Source organism: Panicum virgatum, chromosome 9N (assembly GCF_016808335.1).
Source record: "Panicum virgatum strain AP13 chromosome 9N, P.virgatum_v5, whole genome shotgun sequence".
NCBI lineage: Eukaryota > Viridiplantae > Streptophyta > Magnoliopsida > Poales > Poaceae > Panicum > Panicum virgatum.
Genome location: NC_053153.1, coordinates 50,395,859 through 50,415,466, shown reverse-complemented (window position 1 = coordinate 50,415,466; position 19,608 = coordinate 50,395,859). Strand labels below are relative to the sequence as shown.

At 42.1% G+C, this 19,608-nt stretch overlaps 3 protein-coding genes across 8 annotated transcripts; 2 read left to right on the top strand and 1 right to left on the bottom strand.

Moving 5' to 3' along the window:
* Positions 1-1,005: 1,005 nt before the first annotated feature.
* LOC120689084 lies at positions 1,006-1,959 on the top strand. Its single transcript, XM_039971423.1, has 2 exons — positions 1,006-1,502; positions 1,572-1,959. The coding sequence occupies exons 1-2, from the start codon at positions 1,204-1,206 to the stop codon at positions 1,957-1,959; spliced, it is 687 nt and encodes a 228-aa protein (XP_039827357.1). The 5' UTR covers positions 1,006-1,203.
* A 1,213-nt stretch (positions 1,960-3,172) lies between these two features.
* LOC120690610 (probable plastid-lipid-associated protein 3, chloroplastic) lies at positions 3,173-5,633 on the top strand. Its single transcript, XM_039973321.1, has 3 exons — positions 3,173-3,888; positions 4,495-4,690; positions 5,095-5,633. The coding sequence occupies exons 1-3, from the start codon at positions 3,281-3,283 to the stop codon at positions 5,410-5,412; spliced, it is 1,122 nt and encodes a 373-aa protein (XP_039829255.1). The 5' UTR covers positions 3,173-3,280; the 3' UTR covers positions 5,413-5,633.
* A 1,859-nt stretch (positions 5,634-7,492) lies between these two features.
* On the bottom strand, positions 7,493-17,647 carry LOC120688316. Of its 6 annotated transcripts, XR_005681031.1 has the most exons (19): positions 17,407-17,647; positions 17,145-17,319; positions 16,589-16,897; positions 16,396-16,485; positions 15,521-15,967; positions 15,309-15,416; positions 14,958-15,088; positions 14,740-14,872; positions 14,256-14,619; positions 13,636-14,132; positions 13,332-13,511; positions 13,089-13,247; positions 12,377-12,451; positions 11,688-11,832; positions 10,760-10,953; positions 10,024-10,230; positions 8,539-9,184; positions 8,346-8,448; positions 7,493-7,883 (listed from the first exon to the last, which is right to left on the bottom strand). XR_005681031.1 is itself a non-coding variant. In XM_039970581.1 (18 exons), exons 1-17 carry the CDS (start codon positions 17,601-17,603, stop codon positions 8,546-8,548), a joined length of 4,050 nt encoding a protein of 1,349 aa, XP_039826515.1. In that variant the 3' UTR covers positions 7,493-7,883; positions 8,539-8,545. The 6 variants fall into 6 exon arrangements, 2 of the variants coding, with proteins under 2 accessions (XP_039826515.1, XP_039826517.1); XR_005681032.1 differs by lacking the exon at positions 10,760-10,953 and having other exon boundaries at positions 11,755-11,832; positions 17,407-17,641; XM_039970581.1 differs by lacking the exon at positions 8,346-8,448 and having other exon boundaries at positions 17,407-17,603.
* Between the last annotated feature and the right edge of the window lie 1,961 nt (positions 17,648-19,608).

Genomic DNA, 19,608 nt, shown 5'->3' with positions numbered 1-19,608 from the left:
CGTTCGCTCTTAAGGCCTAAAAATTTCCACGTTAATCGAAGAAAAATAGTAAAATAAAAATTACCCACTACTGTCATTATAATAAAAATTAGCCTAAAATATTCCTGTGAAATAAAAATTATCCACCACTGCTATTATAATAAAAATTAGCCTAAAATACCCCTGTGCCTAATTAAAAATCACCCACCAATGTCATCATGAAAAATTAAATATAAAATATCATTTAGCAATGTATCAGTTACAAACATATACTATTACTAAAAACTAAATCTAACAACAATCAATCAAAATAAAATGGAAATAAGTAATTATAAATGTATAAGTTACAAACATATATTATTAATAAAAACTAAAGCTAACAACAATCAATCAAAATAAAATAAAAATAAGAATAATTATATGCAAGTATTATTAAAGCTCAACAAATCAAATTATTATTATAGGTAGATCATATTTGAATTGTTTTAACCAACAATAAGACATAATTTACGATAATGAACATGGTGATGTATGGTAAAGAAAATAGTATAATCTCTAGGTAAGGATACAATGACAATGCAAATTTTTGAATTTTCAATATTAGTCGCGCAAATACGCAGGCTATACGCCTAATTATATTAAAATAAGGCAGACACAGAGGGAGTATGAAAGAGAACTAGCATGGAGCATGGTTTGTACGCAAAATTCCTTTATTTTCGCATGTCCATATCGTGAATACCGTAGATAGCATTTTTTTTCTTTTTTCAGTAGGAGGGCTGCAGAGGTGCCCCCGGTGCCAGCCCCCGTAGATAGCATTTTTAATTTGAAGTTGCTTAACTGCGTGGCGTGAACCGAGGGATGAGGCGTTCCTTCACGGGCATGATATACAACTTTGGCAATTGGCATTGGATAAATTAAGAAAAATGATATTCTCTCCGTTTCTAAATTATAGACAGTTTGTCTTTTCTAGCTACATAGTTTTTTTATGCATCAAGACATAGGGTATATCTATACTATGCATCTAGAAAACTTAAACTGATCTATAATTTGGAACGGAAGTGCTAAACTAATATCATCGCTAGCTTCCACATATATTTTCGATTTTTGAACTTTTCAGCAGCATGGAAAATTGCTACAGACTCCGTAATACACGGAGTATGAGCAAGCTGGTGGGTTTGCTCGCCGGCGGCGACGGCGGCGGAGCTTAGTTGCCGGGAGCGGCGGATGTCGAAGCTGCTTCAACGGCGAATAAAGTTCCTTCCCGACGACGGTGGCATATCATGCGTCGTCCTCGGTGAAGCTTTTGTGGGGTTTGTGTACCTCCCCTTTCCCCTGCGTTTCTTCGACAGCGGCGGCGACAGCCTCGGCGCTTCCTCCGGAGAAGGGCACGGGTGGATTTTGGTTCTCCTTCTTGTTGATGCGGCTCCTGGCGTCGTCGATGGGGTGGAGATTTTACTCCCCTGGGTAGAGATTTTACTCCTCTGCGGTGGATTTGGCGAGGTCTTCTCCGGCCACCGTGTGAGGTTCGTGATCTCTCTCTTTACTGCGAAAGGAGGGATGATCTGGGCTTCCCGTTGGGATGTTCCCTCCGGGCTATCGATCTCGGTGGCGCCGGCTCTGGGTTGGTGGGCGTTCGGGCCCGAGGAAGATGATGGTGTTCTTGGTGTTCTTCCGTTGTCGCCGGCGTGGGTGCTGCTGATGTGCCACAGCGAAGCTAGATGCGTCAGGGAAGGCGATACGTGGCGTTGGCTTATGCAGCGTGTCCAAGAGTTGGAGCTCCTTGACGGCGAGGCGGAGCTCCCCAAGCTCGGTGACGCCGGCGGTCGTCGGTGCTCGCTGAGGAAGAAGGCAGAGAAGATCTCTTTGGCCTGTGTTGTAATTTTCATTTCTTTGAGGGACTTCTTTGTAATTTGGGGTTGTACTGTGCTTCAATTAATACCATCCTTCCTTTCGAAAAAAAAAAAGCTGGTGGGTGGGTAAAGCTGTTATGGGGCCGGAACGTGCACACTGCTGATAGGATACCGATCCATCTCGAGCGTACTGAATGCCATTGCACGCAATGTTGAGGCACAGCGAGGCTACCTCTTCCAGCGTGCTGTCCAGCTCAAGTCGAGGCGCGCGCAACGCACGCAGCAGTCTGGCAGCGAGTCAAGGCTGTGATTAGTTCGGTAGGGTGTAAACGCAAAAAAATTTGCGTTTCGAATTTTCTTAATTTGAAGCACTAAATAAAGTTTATTTACAAAATTTTTTGCACTGATGAATTGTAAAGCGCGAGACGAATCTAATGATGCTAATTAATCCATGATTAATCAATAATTAGCAGATAGTTACTGTAGTATCACTGTTGCAAATCATGGATTAAGTAGGCTCATTAGATTCGCCTCGCGATTTACAGCCCATCCATACAAAAAATTTTATAAATAGACTTTATTTAGTATTTCAAATGAGTAAGATTCTTTTTTACTTTAATGTGTTTACGATTTTTTTGTGTTTACGAGGTGGAACTAAACACACCACAACAGCGATGCTGGTACGTGCGTGCGAGAGAGAGCGCGACGGCGACCCCTTCCTTTAACTCCAACTGCAAAACACATTTACTAAAGGCATGTGATTTTTGGTCATGGACTGCCGGCTCGTACGGCCACATTACCTGTGGTCCCCTTCCGCTCTAGCTAATACCTGGGGCCCGACCGGACCGACCTTCCTCCGCACAATTCGTTCGTGTCAATTTTTCCTTTTGAGCAAATCGTTCATGTCAATTATTATTATTATTATTATTATTATTAGTCAATTATACCCGTACGTTACAACGGACAGAGTTTGTACAAATAGTTGTTCGTTTGTCGAATATGTGGACTGATCCCACTTGCATACAGGGTAAATAAGACCCACCTATCAGTGATATTGTGACACAAGATGGATCAAACAAAAATTAGATAGAAACTTTATTTACTTTAGAAATAAATATTAAATATTTTAGAAATAAATATAAAATATAGATATAGATTATCATCATCATCTCTCACCACCTTGGAGAAGGCCCATTGGGCACTCAATTAGCCTGGGCCAAAACAGCAAGGATCTTTCCGTGGAGAGGGACCTGAGCCAGGCCCAATCAAACCCCAAATAATATCCCCCCATTGCCCCCGACAAAAACACGTGGCGTAGCGCCTCTCACTTCGCTTCGCGTCTTGTTTGTTGCAGGGACGGGCTCGCTCGACCCGGGGCCTGCCTTGTCGGAGCGGCTGCTGTATCTCTCCGCCTCCTCCCAGCTGAAATCGGCAGCCAGGCGAGCAAGCGAATGGCTCCCCTCTTCGCCGCCGCGTCCCACGCGTCCGCCCTCCCCCTCTTCTCCCCGGACCCCGCCGCCGCCCGCCGGGCTGGCGGCACCCTCAGGTCCCGCACCTCGGCCCTCCGCCTCCGCCGGCCCCCCGGGGCCGCCGGGCGCGGGCGCGGGAACGTCCCCGGCGAGTGGGGCGAGCGCTCCCCGCCGGGGGCCCCCGCGCAGCCCGACCCGCCCGTGGACGACGACGAGTGGGGCCGCGACGACGACGACGGCAACTCGCGCCCCATCGTCGCCGACGAGTGGGGCGAGCCGGGGGAGCCCGAGCCCGAGCCGCCCTCCGCCGCGGATCCGCCTAGCCCAGCCGCCGACGACGAGTGGGGGGAGGATCCCGCGGCGGCGCCGCCGCCGCCGCCCGCGGAGGAGGAGGTGGACGAGCAGGCGGAGAGGAGGGAGGAGCTCAAGCGGTGCCTGGTGGACACGGTGTACGGCTCCGAGTTCGGGTTCCGGGCGTCCACGGAGACCAGGGGGGAGGTCGTCGAGCTCGTCACGCAGCTCGAGGCTAACAACCCCACGCCCGCACCCGTCGAGGCGCCGGATCTCCTCGACGGCAACTGGATCCTCATGTGAGTTCATGCTTTGCCGAATGCGATAGTCATTCCTCTGTTCTATGCTTCCAGCAAGTTGATCGGTCCATGATTTGGGGGGGCAATAAGCTGTGTCGCTACTACTAGTAATAATAGATATCGTTCAAATGATTGGGGAGTCGACTGAAATATGTAATGATTGGGAATGAACTATTTGCTCGGAATGCACCTGCACAAATAGATTGTCCTCTGTACTCAAAACTGAGCAGCTTTGTTAGCCATATGACTTGTACAACGTCGAAGCATCACTGAGAGGCGGCACAACTGAAAATTAGGGCTTCTATTTGACCCTGGAAACCGTTACTTATGGGTCCACTAGAATTTTGTTTGCTGCTTGCCTATTTATTGGTTTGATCGAGATGCTTGCTACCATCAGATGGACCATTTTATCTAACCTTAAATGAAGTAGGGCTGTGTCCTCTTGTTCAAGGAGGTATCTAATGATGAATTATTGGATAATCATGTCGCTGTGTCCTGGTTGTAATCATTGAGTTTGCCGGTGCTTTACTTTGGTACCTTCTGGATACAATTAAGTTCTCTCAAGATAAAATGATTGTCTTATCGTGTTTCATCATTGACTTGCAGATATACAGCCTATTCTGAGCTGCTGCCTATTCTAGCTGCTGGGGCAACACCTTTTGTGAAAGTAAAGCAGATATCCCAAGAAATTGACTCTAAAAGCATGACGATTGTCAATGGTTCAACCCTTACGACTCCATTCGCATCGTTTTCATTCAGTGCAGCTGCCTCTTTTGAGGTTCAAAGTCCATCGAGGATAGAGGTACAGAATTGATAGCCATACCCTATTTGGATTCGTTGTTCATTTATTATAGAGAGAATTCAACACCAGTTGTTGATTCGCTTGCTTGCAATTAGAATTGCGATAGCATCCTATTGTTTTATGTACATCACTAACTATGTTGCTAATTTATACCCCCTAATTGTCTGGGAATGTGGAATGCTGCATTAGTAGTATGATTGCTACCACAGTTTAATTTTACTTCCAGTGATGGATTTATGCATCATCATATAGTGTCTCAGTTGATACTTTTGTGTACAGACACTATTGGCTAATATTTCCTCTAATTTTTTTTGAGGTTGCTGGCTTCATCCTTTTCCATTGAAGCTGTCATATGGTAATGTGCACAAAGTCCAATTTACATGCTAGTGATCAATTGAATTCAGGTCCAATTTAAGGAGGGGAGCTTTCAGCCACCTGCGATATCATCATCAGTGGATCTACCTGAACAGGTTGATATATTTGGGCAGAAGATCAGCCTGGGCCCAGTCCAGCAGGCACTGAATCCGTTGCAGCAAGCATTTGCTAGCATTGCTGGCTCCATTTCTGGGCAGCCACCCCTCAAGGTATCTATTCCTGGCAACGATAGAGGCCGGTCATGGCTGCTGACAACCTACCTGGACAAAGACTTCAGGATCTCAAGAGGCGATGGAGGCTTGTTCATTCTTGCAAAAGAGGGGAGCCCGTTGCTAGATCAATTGTAATTCTTTAATAGGTCACGTTGGAAAAGGAAAGGCATCATCATTAGAACTGCGCAAAACTTTATGGAATACGCTGTTACATTCTTTACCTATGCTTATCAAACAAGCTTATTTTATTGGCATCGAGGTATGAATTGCTATGAGATCTTAAAGAGTCTCATGGGAGTATTGAATCAGCTACCTTGTTACCCGAAGTCGACTGAACCAAGAATACTTTGATGTTACTTCTGATTGGTCTGGCAAACGTGCATCTACGTCGGCAACATGGCATGGACAATACTCATTTCACATGCTTGTTCGCTTGGAAATTCTCTCCAATTCAAAATATGGTGATGATGAGTTGTGCATAAGAATGAAAAAAGGTGGATTAACTAATATTATAATTTGTATCCATTGTAAGTTGTGATAGCATTTATTTAAGAGAAAATTCTCAATATGGCATAGGGTTTCAAATCTCGGCCGGGAACCGCCGATTTCCGGGTTTTTTCCCGGTCCGGGACGGTAAACCGGGTCTGGTTTTTTATATTTTATGCTTCTAAATCCAAAAATACAAAAGTAATTTTTTTGTGCTACTGTTCCGGTTTTGAACAGTGTCACTGGTTTTTGAAACCCTGATATGGCATCAGATAAAAAACTGGTTTCCTATGACACTAATTTCTTTTGCATCCCTTATTTGACACTAGGATTTATTTTTTATTCTTTTTTTGACACTTATGTTCCTTATTTAACACTGGGATACATTTTTCATTCCTTTCTTGACACTCGTCAAAGAGACACTTTTACCCTTATCTTATCTAGTGATATATATAGTGAATTTCATGTGGTTGCATCTAGTGCAAAAGTTCTTGTTATATATGGTAAAATATATAGAAACTGCAACAATAAAATTGAATAATTTGTTGTGAAGTATCCAAAGGACAATATAAAGCTGCACATTGTTTTTGCGAATTTTGACAACTTTAGTTAATTATTCAAATAAAAAATAGAGATTTGCCATATATCTGGAGTGTTTTGGTCCACATACTAAATATTTTATATATTCAGAATGAATTTGATGGAAGTTCCCAGTGGATATAACTGAAGTCTAGAGAAAGGAATGAAAGTTAAATCTCGGTGTCAAATACAAAAGATAAAATGTTATAGTGCTATGACGAACCGGATTTTTATTTAGTGTCATATAGGAAAATTTCTGCAATAAAGGAAGAAAAAATTTATAACAACTGGCTATAGGTTCTAGTATGATAAGTTTCTTGACGTGGAGAGAAGTTGGAAAGGGTTAGAATTCTATAGTAAAACAGGAAGACAGACGTATATATCAAAACAAACACAAGATACACTCTCCATCACAAAGTGCCTTCCGATTCAAATTCAGTGGCAAGACTTTAGTTTTCATTCGGCAAAAGTGTATTTTTCATCCTTTAAGTATTGCTAAAGTGTGACATTCATCCATCATGTTTCATTTGGTGCAAATCAATCCCTTAACTAGCTAAAATGGTGCATTTATCATCCCACTTTATTTTAACAATGGTTTAGTGTCATATAATATTGGTTTAGGTCATGCAATTATCTCACTAATCATGCCCTAGCAATATCTAACGTTAAGTCAATCGCTATAATAATTCGATGTGAATTGGTTAACTTAATTTTTTGGATAAAATTTTTACAGGGTACACAATTTAGAGAATTTACTGATTTTCTAGGCTTTATATCTTCAACTCAGCATATTACATTGCTAAGCGGAGATTAGTCAAATGACAGTGTGGCATAAACTGCCTTTAGATTGTACTAAACCATTGTTAAACTAAGATGGGGATGATAAATGCACCAGTTTAGTTAGTTAAGGGGTTGATTTGCACCAAATGAAATATGAGGGATGAATGCCACACTTTTGTAATACTTCAAGGATGAAAAATACACTTTTTTTCTTTTCATTTTATCAACTAGGGTTAACGGAAGGAATATCCGTGATTCATACATGTCTCAGAAGCGAGAGACCCGACAGTATGTTAACACGATATTTCAGCTTTTGTTTTAGCGACTAGCAAGATACTTCACGATGGATTTTGACGGGCATCAGACATAATTATTCCAGACAGAAAAAACGCTTCAACAAAAGTAAAGAACCAACTCAGAGATGGTTTATACTTTGTACACATCATCTAACTTGCTCTTTACACATCATGAGATACAGCTTGCTTGATATAATTACACAAGTATCCCAATCATAACACTATCCCGTTCTCTCCAGTTTCACTTGTGTCGTAATTTGTGAGATGATCCCTCCAAGGAGTTGCTGCTCCTTGCTCACAAAATTGTGGAGAACAGTGTCCATGATTTACAACACCTGTCAAGTGCGATTGCTTGATAGAAACAGATTGCGTTCTACACTGATTCCAGCGACCGAGCATAATGTCAATGACCAATTATGAAACCACAAAGATGTTCCCTGGTTAAGTTCATCATCATCAAAATTCCTGATGTTTGCAAGGGGAAAAAAATCAGGGGTAATCAAGGTTGGACCAGAGTTTTGTTAAAAGAAATTTATGCTAGCAATACACAAGATTAGCTAACAATATATATGCATTAGGAAGAAAGCACACCACTGCTACCTTAAAATTTTAAAAAAATGTAACAAATGACAGAAGTGAATAGTGAAAGACTTGTCATGTGTGTTCATTTTCATGTGTGTGCTTCTGACGTGTGAAGTACTGCTACATACAAAATCAGGGAAACAGGACTGATGCAGATACGAAAATGAGCCTAAGTATGTGGCAGGTTCAATAATTTTAAATGGCTTCTACAAAGATCTCCACATCATAAACTGTCTAACTATAATGATCTTTGGTTATTTGCTTCTGCTCATGCAAGTTTCTTCCATTTTCATTGCCTTATGGATAGAAACTACTATTTCGCAGAGGAGAGAGACTAAAGTTCACCATTTTCCAGTGGTTGCAAAATGCAACATGGGCGGACTGCCAGCAGTGATACAAAATCCCCTCAGCAAGGTTATATACAAAGGGAGGATCAGAATTCAGAAACCTGGAAACCAAAGTAGAATTTTTAAATAATTAAATATGGCAACAGTAATCCTCTTAGGGTAGCTTGGAAGGAGAGAACTGTGAACTTCACCTGATTTTCAGGTTAGAACCACATCCTGCATCCTTTTGAACACCTCATGAACAGATGACGGATCTACATCACATCTCACACCCTCGCCTCCGTACTGTACAAATAGGTATTCCCTTGAAGACATTGGTGCAGGCAAAAGATCAGATAGCTCTGGCACATCTTGGTTCGGCGGTAAAGATATATCCCTTTGGTTTAGTGAGTAATAAACATCCGCCAAGAGAAGCCAGACAAGGTCAGAATCCATACAGGCAAGGCCTGACAATGCCCTTACCGCAGCTTCTTGCAAACCTGTCAAACTACTGTAGGCGATACCTACAACAAGACCACAAACCTTCTTTAGTACACTTTCCAATGCAATAGCACTTCTCTTGTTGGAAGATATTGCAGCGATCATGTCCAGGACTGCAATCTGAATTTTTTGACTGGAGATCTCAGACATGGGTTCCTCTGAGGTAAGCGAGGTATCCCTATATGGTAAAATGATTGCTTTTTCATCCATCATTGACATTCTTTTTCTTCGGAATGGAGATAATGCCAGCAACCTCCAAACAATATGTCCATCCTTATGAAACCGGCGTACATAAAAATCGCCACCAGATATACCAATCGCTCTACTCAATACTTCAGTGCACTTTCTAACAACCGGCTGTAAAACAACAGTCTGGTAAGCACAGAAATCACAAAAAAGGAACATAATGTACACTCAGGCTGAAATTAGAGCAAAAGCAGGTACATAGAATAAAGCAACAAACAAAAGAAAGTTCAGAGTTCAGCAGTTGTAGAAAATAGAAATACTCTTGAATCTATTGTTTATAGACTAATGCGTCAAAACTTCATTAGATGTCCCAACTGACCATCACAATTTCCTGATACAATCTCAAGCATATAGATTATGTCTACCCAGGGCATAATTTGAGTACGACAAAGAATCTCATGTTTTGGTTAGCAGGAAGACACTTATTCCCTGACTACAAGAATACAAATGAACTGAACCTTCAAAAAAATATGATGGAAGATATGAAGAAAGGAGTTGAAGCTATAAAGTGAACACCATGTGTTGTACCAAATTCAGGTGTGTATCACTTATATACTGTGCGCCAACATAACGGGAAGCCCCACAAACTAAGGGAAAAGAGAAGGGAGAGGAGGTCCCTTCACCGCATGCAGATTAGTGGCTTATCAGTTGGACATGTAACATGTTCTGGTAGATGAAAAGCCCTATACCATCATGTTATGTGAGGGAGGCATTAGAATTTAACATTGATGGACGATCCCAATGTATGACAGCAGTAAAAATGGTCAGAGGCTAATATAAGAAATATTGTTTGTGCTTTGTTTATGATTGTTATTTTTCTCAAACATGCAGGAGAATTGTGTGTCGTTTCATTATCTATGATTGTTTATGGTGGAAATAAAGAAACAAGCAAGACAACTGAAAACAGACAACTTCCACAACGGAAAACTATCAGATGTGACAAAACATACCACTGAGACCTTGTTCCTTAGACAGATAATCAAGTAAGGCCATAGCTTGTTCATAGCTGGGAGTAATCGATTCTCATCAACATCTTCGGTGGCATCTGTACCATCAAGTTCATCAAATGACAGAAACTGGATAGCCTCAATAACTCCTTTGCTTCGATTTTCACACTTGTAAGCCTCTTCGACCTTCGCAATAGATATAATAGCATTCTGGAGACAGAAGATAGCATTATCATCATCATCATTATTATTATCGTCACAACTGCCAGGAATAATTTCACTGGGATGAAACATGAAAGTTGCAGGCATATGCTACCAGTGAATGTAACATTGCAGTAAAATTTTCACCAATGTTTAATAGAATGATAACAGAAGTTATGGTATGAGAACTGCGGCACCAGGTAGCAAGGTTGCAAAAACAGTTGGGTGATAAAATTACAGTGATATCCCATTGATGCAGCATACATAGTTATCCCATGGGTTACTGCATAAGCACACAGTTAAGCTAGACATTCCTTGACAGATAGAATACATAAACCAACTTAACAAAAGAGATATTTGGAATATCTTTACAAATGATGGCTGAAAAGAATAGCAAATAAAACAATGGAACCACAGGAAAACAAAAAAAAAAGACAATGTCCTAAAATTAAGGCGGTATTTGCCTTCCAAGTAGAAGACTGAAAATTTTCACACTTAGAACTTCATCAGTACTTTATTAACAAAAAGAAAAAAATACCTCCACAACATCAAGGGCCACGAGACAAGCTGTTTCCTTAGTTGAAGAGAGAAGTGGGGTGGAAGCTGACAAGCAAGAGCCTGTAAGTGATCCAACTATTCTCCTATATCTTTTCATCTCATTTAACTTGCAAAGTAAATCCTCCCAATATTCCAAGCTCATAAAATCAGGTTGAGCATCAACATTCATTCTTTCTGATGCAATAAAAAAAGGGAAGGCATTAGTGAGACTACAGCGCGAAGCCACCTTAAATAAAGCAAATCTGAAAAATTAAAATATAAAGTGCAAAAGGGATTCACAGAAAGACTGAAACACTTGTTTGCAGGGAGACAATGGTTGAGGCTGAGCCATAAAATATTGCATAGGAAAATAAGGAAACTGGCAGGAAGATATAGAAAAGTAACTAGAACATGCATAAACAGGATTGGAGTCGCAGGAAAAACCTAGCACAATGTTAGCAGAGTACCATACAGCAACAATAACAACAAAGCCTTTTATTTCCAAGCAAGTTGGTGTAGACTAGAGATGAAACTAACAAAAGCTACCTAAAAAGGGGTGACAGGGTAAAAAACCTTTAAAATGTTAACTGAGTACTATCATATTTATATATCTACACTAGAATATATATATATATATTTCAAAATTTCACAGGAAAACAAGTAAAAAAGGAATGAGTGAGAGCATAGCATTATACAGATGATGGATCATAATTTCAACAAGGAATTTGAAAAGAGTATTATACATTTATGATGGAATATTTGTCCACCATGTATTATCAAATATCAGCAGATATTTCAAAAGAAAATAGGAAACAAATTCCAATGATGACTGGTGGACCTATATGCTTATTGATCATTTGTCTAATACTTTGATGAACTATAATAGCTGCTGGACATGCTGAAAAATAAGAGTCCTGCCAAGCTATTACCAGAAGTTGCACGGGATTCCATTCTCTTCTCGGTCATATTTTTTACTTCTTGCCCTTTTGTACTAACCTTCACATAAAATGATTGTGCGTCATCTGGCAGGCTAGTAGACTCATGTCTGCATGCCTTGGCAATCTCAGAAACTGCCTAGATAAACCAAAAAGGAACACGGAAATAAATTACTAACTCAAATAAACATGAAGCATCAGCAATGCACAAGCACACTATGAAGAAAATAAAGAAGATGAAATCAAGTACATGTATAGTGCTAGAAATAGGATATTGCACATACCAATGAAGAACAATATTACCATCAATTAATGGGTATCTGCATTTGACTTTGCATCGAATTTCAATATAATGAAAAAATTGTGGAATTCACATATAATTATTTAACTAAGAGATAAATAACCATAACTGGTCATTTTGTTAAGAGTAGGAAGAAGTCAGTGTATTACTGTACTACCATGCCAACCTGTGGACTTTAACCAAATAACTACTATTACAAAAGCCTCCACAAAAATGCCATCCCAACTTTGAGAAGGTACCAAACTTGGTGGATTCATGTTAGAGCTAAATGCTAAGTAGGTACAAGCTGTAACCCCAGACAACAACCATGAACACATACATAACCTCAAATAATCCCCTTCTAGTCGACATAAAAACTGCAATACTGAGTATAAAATAATACCTTCAGAAATGGAACAGTTAGATGTGGGTGATCATGCCTGCCAAGTACCTCCAGCTCAGAAGAAACTGCTCGCATCTGTAAGAATTTACATGCATCGTGATAAAATCACAGGGATGAAACTTGCTTGCAAAACTAGGTTATTTTTTATTCAAGAAAAAAAATGCATAAATCCTCCCTATATGTCACTATTATTTATTTTGTTGCAAAGCCTACTTAGTGATTTGGAATGGTTTAGTTTTCCCACTTCATACTAGTGATGTACTTAACGAACTTAGTTTTCACTAACAGGGCATGGACGCATGGTTGGATTACTCATTACTTCTAGATAGGTCTTCCATGGTAATTGGATACAGATATGAGTCTAAAGGTCCAGAAAAAGGATGGAAAGACAATGACAAAAAAAAAATCAAGGGATGACTGGCAATTAAGAGCAGGGCCATCCATGCACACTGGACAGAGCTTAAAGTTACTATCAATCCAGTAGTGCTACGAAATAAAAAATGAGTCCAAATAAGCATATCACATAGGCGAAGGGGGTGAAATAGTGGCCGACTGGTCATCGACGTGCTGAGTTGGCTGATGTATTGCACTTTACAAATTGCGCAATTTTCTTACAGAGAAAGCACAGAAGCACCACCAAATATTTTTAAGAAAAATCATCGAACAAACATAGACTTTGACTCTTGAGATTTATAGACGCCCTACATCATACCGGTTCTTCCAAGAATGGTAAAATATCACGAGAAGCACCAATGTAACACAGCATGGAAGCAAGAACATCAGGGACATGAGGATTCATGTCCAAGTGACGCAGCTGTCTACAAAGGGAGTCAACAATGTAATCTGCATTCGCGACAACAAATTGGCCAACCTGTACAACCATGAAAACAAATCTTAAATAGAAAATATAATGATAATTAAACAAATTATGGAATGAGACAAGGCAATCTATTACCGAACAATGACCGCCAGCAGCAGCAAGTGCTCTTAAGACAGCATCTGATGCCATTCTTATCTGAGCACTTGAGCTGATAAGTTCACGGAGCAGAAGATAAAGGGAAGAGTGCATAAACCCACTACGTGCAAAATCTTGACCAAGAACAGCACCCAAGACTCCAATTCCTTCAAGCATCACCTGAAACCACAAAATAAAGACCTTGAGAAGACAATACTTTACAAATAGATATAATTCAGATAGAATAGCAAAACAAAATGAGTGAAACAATTCCAATTTATGAATTATGACTATTAACTATTACCCTGTGCAATGCAGTGGTATCACGGTAGAAGTGCAATGGAAAGTTCAGCTCTGTTAGGGGTAGCTCAACATCCTTCTCTGTTGGAAGATCCCACACTTCTGGAGATACATATTCATGCAGAATACTGCCAATGCAATGAATAATATTGTCTTTAGTATCCTTTTGTTCATTAAATCCCCAGACTTTTCTTTCATTATGTTCAACACAAGCAGTCAATTGATCATTCTGATGAGCTGTCCTTATCATTTGTGCTGATCTATTCTGGAACAGTTGTAAAAACATACCAAGGGATCTATCTGACAGACCATATATGAGCTCATTGAGCATGCAAACAGCTGAACTTGCCTGGCGTAGTGTATGTCCAGCCTCATTTTTCATGTACCACCTATCCAAACCATCTCTGTAAATATTTTTGGATCGCAGCTCAGTGCTCAACCTCCTGAAGTGATCGAGTAGAATATCAACAAAAGGAGACAAGGATGCAGCAGTTTCCTTCCCTAGCATCAAAAAGCAAATAAAAATGATCAGCCACAATTACAGCATAAAAATAGCATCATCATAAAAGGCGTCAAGTGGAACAGCCCGTAAATCATTAATTTGAGAAGTAGGGCACTACGTACCTGATACTGTTGACAGACCAACAAGTCTAATTATTCCAGCAAGAACCAAGTAAAGTTTCTGATTGCCAGCATGAACAAACCATGGAGGCACATGGGGCAACTCATATTCAACTGTACCAAGTACGGCATTTGACAAGCCATTATCATGGATAACAGATATTTTGGAGGCTGCAGATGTACATGTGGCATGCAGAGAACTATTAGTCGTATCTTTAGAATAGGTGCCGCTCTTCAACTCAGCAACAGAATAGAGATACCCAACAGACAGTGGCTTTGACACAATTAACTTGTCCATGGAACCAGAAAACTGGGAGCTATGACTTATGCATAAACCCAAACAATCAAAGAAACGAACAGCAGTAACCTGCCAGGGGAATCAATTTCAAAGTCAATAGAAGAATCATACATCCACATAAGGAACATCTGAACTGCCAGGATACCAGAGGGGGGTTTTGGGTCAGTGGGTGGGTGAGGGGGTGCTCACAGGAGAACGGTGAAGATGGTCTATCAGAAACTGAGGGCCTGCATAAAATGTCAGAGCCAAAAGCCTCCTAGCATGCGACAGAGCAGTTGTCTCCTCACTTCCAAGTACCACTTGTGGCAACCTTTCAACTAGCCTGCTTAACATGAAAAACAGTTACGACTATGCTCTCACAGGCCACCATCAACTGTGGTCATTTAAGAAAAGAAAATAGCACGAACCTGGTAAAAATATCAGAAATCTCATTTTCTGTAATAAAATTGTGACCGTGGTTGAAAAGATAAAGGAGAGCATCTTGTGCAGACTCAGACACAGCTGCAGCATCATCACATGCAAGAACACATAAGCATTCCTGCAATATTATATTTGTGAAGTTAAAAAAAACAAATACAGCTTTAAGTCAACAACTAGGAGAATGTTTTTTTCTCAAACACGCAACAAGTAGAAGAAAGCTAACAAAAGCAAAGATATGTTTTTCCACGAATACAAAGGCAAAGGTATGAATAACACAGTACGCAAGATCAAATACTTTCATGCTCTCACAGGTGACAAAAGTATTACAATTCACATACCACAAGTAGCATCTTGCTTCTCTTTAATGTAGAGCTACAGCTAGACAAAAGCCCCCTTACACCACTAACCACTGACCTCCTCACCTTCTCGGACGAATGAATAGAAAGCTGCAAAACATTGGCACAATATTAAGCCTACTTAAGGAAATTACATCTTATTTTCAACTATCAACTATATGTCTTCATACAATAACAAACGATGGAACACATACATGTGGGAATGTGGCAGAAAGCAACTTATCAACATTACTAGTTGTTTCCTCAAGCCATTTTTTGGTTCGCTTCACATGTAGTGCCTTTCTATCAGCAGAGGAATTATTGACATCGAAGGCAGAGTCCTCTGTAGTTTCATCATGGCCTATCTGTTCAGATAGAGTTTTCATTGGCAATTGGCGAAGCATCTGCAATACATGCTCAGTTGAACCGCCACCACCAGAAGAATGGGCCCAATCCTCCTTTGTAGCCATATCAAGTGCCCTGAAATTTTCCTTGTCATTTAAAACTATCATCAAAGCCTCAGTCAATCCAAGAATGGCTTGCTCAATGCTCAAAGAACTCCCAGCAGCACCGCTAATCATAGTCTTAGATGTGTAGAGAACCTTTCCAAGGCGACTGACAATTCCAGGAAGGAAAAAGGCAAGTGCATCAGCAGAACCTACCTAACAAGAAAACGAGTTAAATGAATTATATGCATGCTGGACAAGAAAAAGAACAGCCTCAGCAGAAGGAATTATGCTTGTAAAAGATTAAAAAAACATTGAGTAAAGTAGGATGTACCAAGCACAACTACGAGGTCGATTCTCTTACTAATGCAATAAGAGGAAAACTGCTATCGCATATATGAAACTAAGTATACATAACAATATATCTTATTCATTGATTTGCTTTTAAAAATGAGCGGAATATGCAAGATTGATTATTATGCCAATCATTTAATTTTTTGAACCTTCAGCCTTATTTCATACTTCTATGTTGTGTCAGGTTTTGTTGGGCAAGAAATACTAGAAGGCAAGTGGTAACGAATGATCTGCTTATGCTTCAGCATTTCTTCCTGCTGAATCACAAGAGCATCTATGGATCTTCTCACCTTGGCAATAAGAATGCGGAGAGCATGCAATGCTTCCTTTCTAACATCTGCACTTCCACGGTGCCCTCTTGACGCCTCAAGTTCTGATGCCTTCCGTATGAAAAGAAGGAAACAAAAACATAAATTAGAACTAAAGCTAAGTCATTTTTCCGAGAAGAAATGGATACACACTATACTCAGATGGATGCCATACCTGTAGAAGAAGTGAGAGCCAGTGTCCCACGGCAGCTGAAGCATTTTGAGACTGAAGGAATGCAAGCAGACACTCCTCTGGATGTGCATGGTGCTTTGAGCAAACTACACTCCCAGTCTCCAAGTTTGTATTGGTTGAGATCATAGGCCACACTGTTGCTTGCTTGCAAGAACAAGACCGCTCAGAGCATGGTTGTAACTGCAAAACCATGGCTCTGAAACATCTTATGATTCCACTGCGGAATTCCTCTGAAGCCTCCAAAGGTGAAAGCATAGCCCCAGAAGTCAACTTTTTCAACATCGTGACCATCTAGTGATGGAAAAAAATAGCAAGGGTTACAGATGTAACTAAGCAAATTCAACCCAGAAGAACATAATCCACATTGTGTGCCTAATTCATTTCATACGATACTCAATTGTCCAAAAGTCAACTGCTGAATCAAATGATGCTTAATTACACGCCACGATCCAGGTTTCAGTAAAGCAGCTAACTGGCAGTTTGTAGCTAAGGGGTCCACGAGATGAGCTAATCTAGAGCAGAGAATTAAGCGCCTGACCTGATTGACCGAGGTGAGGCGACACTTGGAGAGGAGCACTTCAAGGCAGGCCAGCCCAGTTTCAGCGACCGCATCGGTGATGACAATGTCCCCAGCACCCTGCCCCAGTGCATTGCCTTGCTTCCTGCACTGCACCGCCGCATCCAGGAGCAGCAGCAGTGGAAACACCGTATAACTGAAAGGGGAGAGGAACAAACACAAATTAGAAGGCCCAAATCCAAACCACGAGAATAGAAAATCGGGAGGTGGAGAAGAAGATTACTCGAAGCAGAGCTGCAGTGCGGGGGCGGGGGCGGAGCGGAGGAAGGCGGCCATTTCGCGGAGGGAGGAGGCGGAGCTGGAGGAGGCGCGGCGGCTGCGGAGGAGGTCCAGGAGAGCGACGGTGTGGGGCTTGAGCTGGGCGAAGACGGCTGCTAGGGTTTCGTCGGAGGCAGCCGCCGCCGCCGCCTCCATCTCCATCTAAAGCGGCCGCGACGGTGAGGACTGAGGAGGAGCCGAGCTGCGGGATCGCTTCGTGCGTGTGCGTGGCCTTGCCTGCTTCCAGTTGCCGGTGGTAAAGGGGCTAAGATTATGAAAATTTAAGAGTCGAATTCTAAAAAAATCGGGTTATAATTTTATATAATTTTAATCTAAATAATTTAAGAGTTTTATTGAGCTGTGAAGAAATCACTAAGCCATAATCCATTACCACCCCTAGTTGCCGCAGCCCGCGACTGCGAGTCGCGAGGGTTCAAGGTGTGTCGAGCGGAGAGGAGATGGTTTTGGGGGTTTTCTAAAAGCGCCAATCGACAAGGAAGTAAAGAAACAGGGGAAGAAGAAGGTGGCAACGCGGGGCCGGCGGTGCTCGCGGTCTCGCGAGCAGGGGAGTAACTCTGTTAGTAATTTGGATTGAAATGGGTTTAATGAACTGTGTTTTCATATGAATTGTGTTTGGGTGGATTCAAATAGATTGTATTAGTTAATGGGGTAGGTGGAGCGGGTTCTATATAAATATTGATTGAAGTGGATTGGGTAGGCTGAAATGGATTCTTTATGCAAAATAGTATGACTATATATTGTCGGTACCCTGTAGCAGGGATACCCGCTTCTACTAAAGCAAGTCAGGACTCGCGTAGTCATCTATGACTGCGTCTTAAGGGGCGGAGCAGCCGGGCCCCACGGGTCAGGCCCTTTCCTCACCGGGCCAACGGTCTCGGACCCGCTCCGCGCTCTGGGACGGGTCCGGTGACGCCACGTGTCCCTGAAGAGGGGAATCTCCGAGCCCACAACCGAGGGCTCGGACCCCCATGGGGTCTGGGACCTCCTGCGTCCATCCGTACCTCCCACGCGCGTAGGACCAACATATCGCCGGGGATCCGGAGGCGCCACGTGTCCCGCAGCCGCGGGCACGGGCGCGGGACTTTCGCTGGAAGACTCGCCCACCCAACGCATTTAATGCGGGTCGTTGAGGCGTGCTCCGCCGCCGCGGCACGCGGGGCAGTCTTTGTCAGGTCTCACTGTAGATCGCGTATTACCGAGGTACACAGTGGAGCCGCCTGCGCCGCATCCGCGCAGAGCCCGTCTGCCGCATTAATTGAATACGACGGCACGGAACTTTTCCATCATACCGCATACGCCGCAAGCTACACGGTCCGTTCAGCTATGCTGCAGGCAACGCCGCAAGCTATACCCTGGCGTCGTTTCGACAAGACGGGGCATGGATATGCTGGACGGAGAATCCCCACAGACGGGCAAGGAAATCCAGGAATGAGATCTCCTCCGCCTGCAACACCATAATGTATGAACAGTATGTTATTTTATACTACATCGTTTGGGTCCACCTGTCGGGGACCCAATGACCATGTACGTGCCTCCCTTGAGATATAAAAGGGAGGCGCTCGCTGTACACACCAAGCTCTCAAGCACACACAGGCTCACACTGGACTCAGCATCAAAGACGCCAAGGCTCTCTCGAGACTAAGGCAATACAACACACAGTGGACGTAGGGTATTACGCTCCAACGGCCCGAACCACTCTAAATCTGCTGTGTTCATCGTGTTCTTCCAGCGAGATCGAACTAGTCCTAGCTAACCCCCGAGTACTCACCCTCTGGGCTTAGGCGGGTGCATTCCGCCACCCGGCTGTGGTTTGCCACACCACGACATATGTAAAGATTGGTTTTGTAAGAGCCCGACTCTAGAAATAAAATCTCGCGTTCATATTATAAAAACTTTATCGAAATTGACTGAAATTTATTGAAGATTGCTCAGTATGACTAGCAGCTATTTTGTGCAAAACAGTGTGGCTAGAATTACGTGTGGGCTCCACGTCAAGAGCCGGACCCTAGAAATAAAATCTCGCGTTCACACTATAAAATTTTATCGAAATTGACTGAAATTTGTTGGAGATGACTCAGTATGACTAGAAACTACTCTGTGCAAAGCAGCATGGTTAGAATTACACGTGGGTCCTACGTCAAGAGCT

Bases quoted from the DNA above. Each gene is read 5' to 3' on its own strand.
- LOC120689084 (XM_039971423.1), top strand. From the start codon at position 1,204: ATGTCGAAGCTGCTTCAACGGCGAATAAAGTTCCTTCCCGACGACGGT. The intron at 1,503-1,571 runs GTTCGTGATCTC...TGTTCCCTCCGG, and splicing joins TTCTCCGGCCACCGTGTGAG to GCTATCGATCTCGGTGGCGC.
- LOC120690610 (XM_039973321.1), top strand. From the start codon at position 3,281: ATGGCTCCCCTCTTCGCCGCCGCGTCCCACGCGTCCGCCCTCCCCCTC. The intron at 3,889-4,494 runs GTGAGTTCATGC...ATTGACTTGCAG, and splicing joins GACGGCAACTGGATCCTCAT to ATATACAGCCTATTCTGAGC. The intron at 4,691-5,094 runs GTACAGAATTGA...AATTGAATTCAG, and splicing joins AAAGTCCATCGAGGATAGAG to GTCCAATTTAAGGAGGGGAG.
- LOC120688316 (XM_039970581.1), bottom strand. From the start codon at position 17,603: ATGGAGATGGAGGCGGCGGCGGCGGCTGCCTCCGACGAAACCCTAGCA. The intron at 16,898-17,144 runs GTCAGGCGCTTA...TTCCATCACTAG, and splicing joins GCCTCACCTCGGTCAATCAG to ATGGTCACGATGTTGAAAAA. The intron at 9,185-10,023 runs GTATGTTTTGTC...GTTGTTTTACAG, and splicing joins TAAGGAACAAGGTCTCAGTG to CCGGTTGTTAGAAAGTGCAC.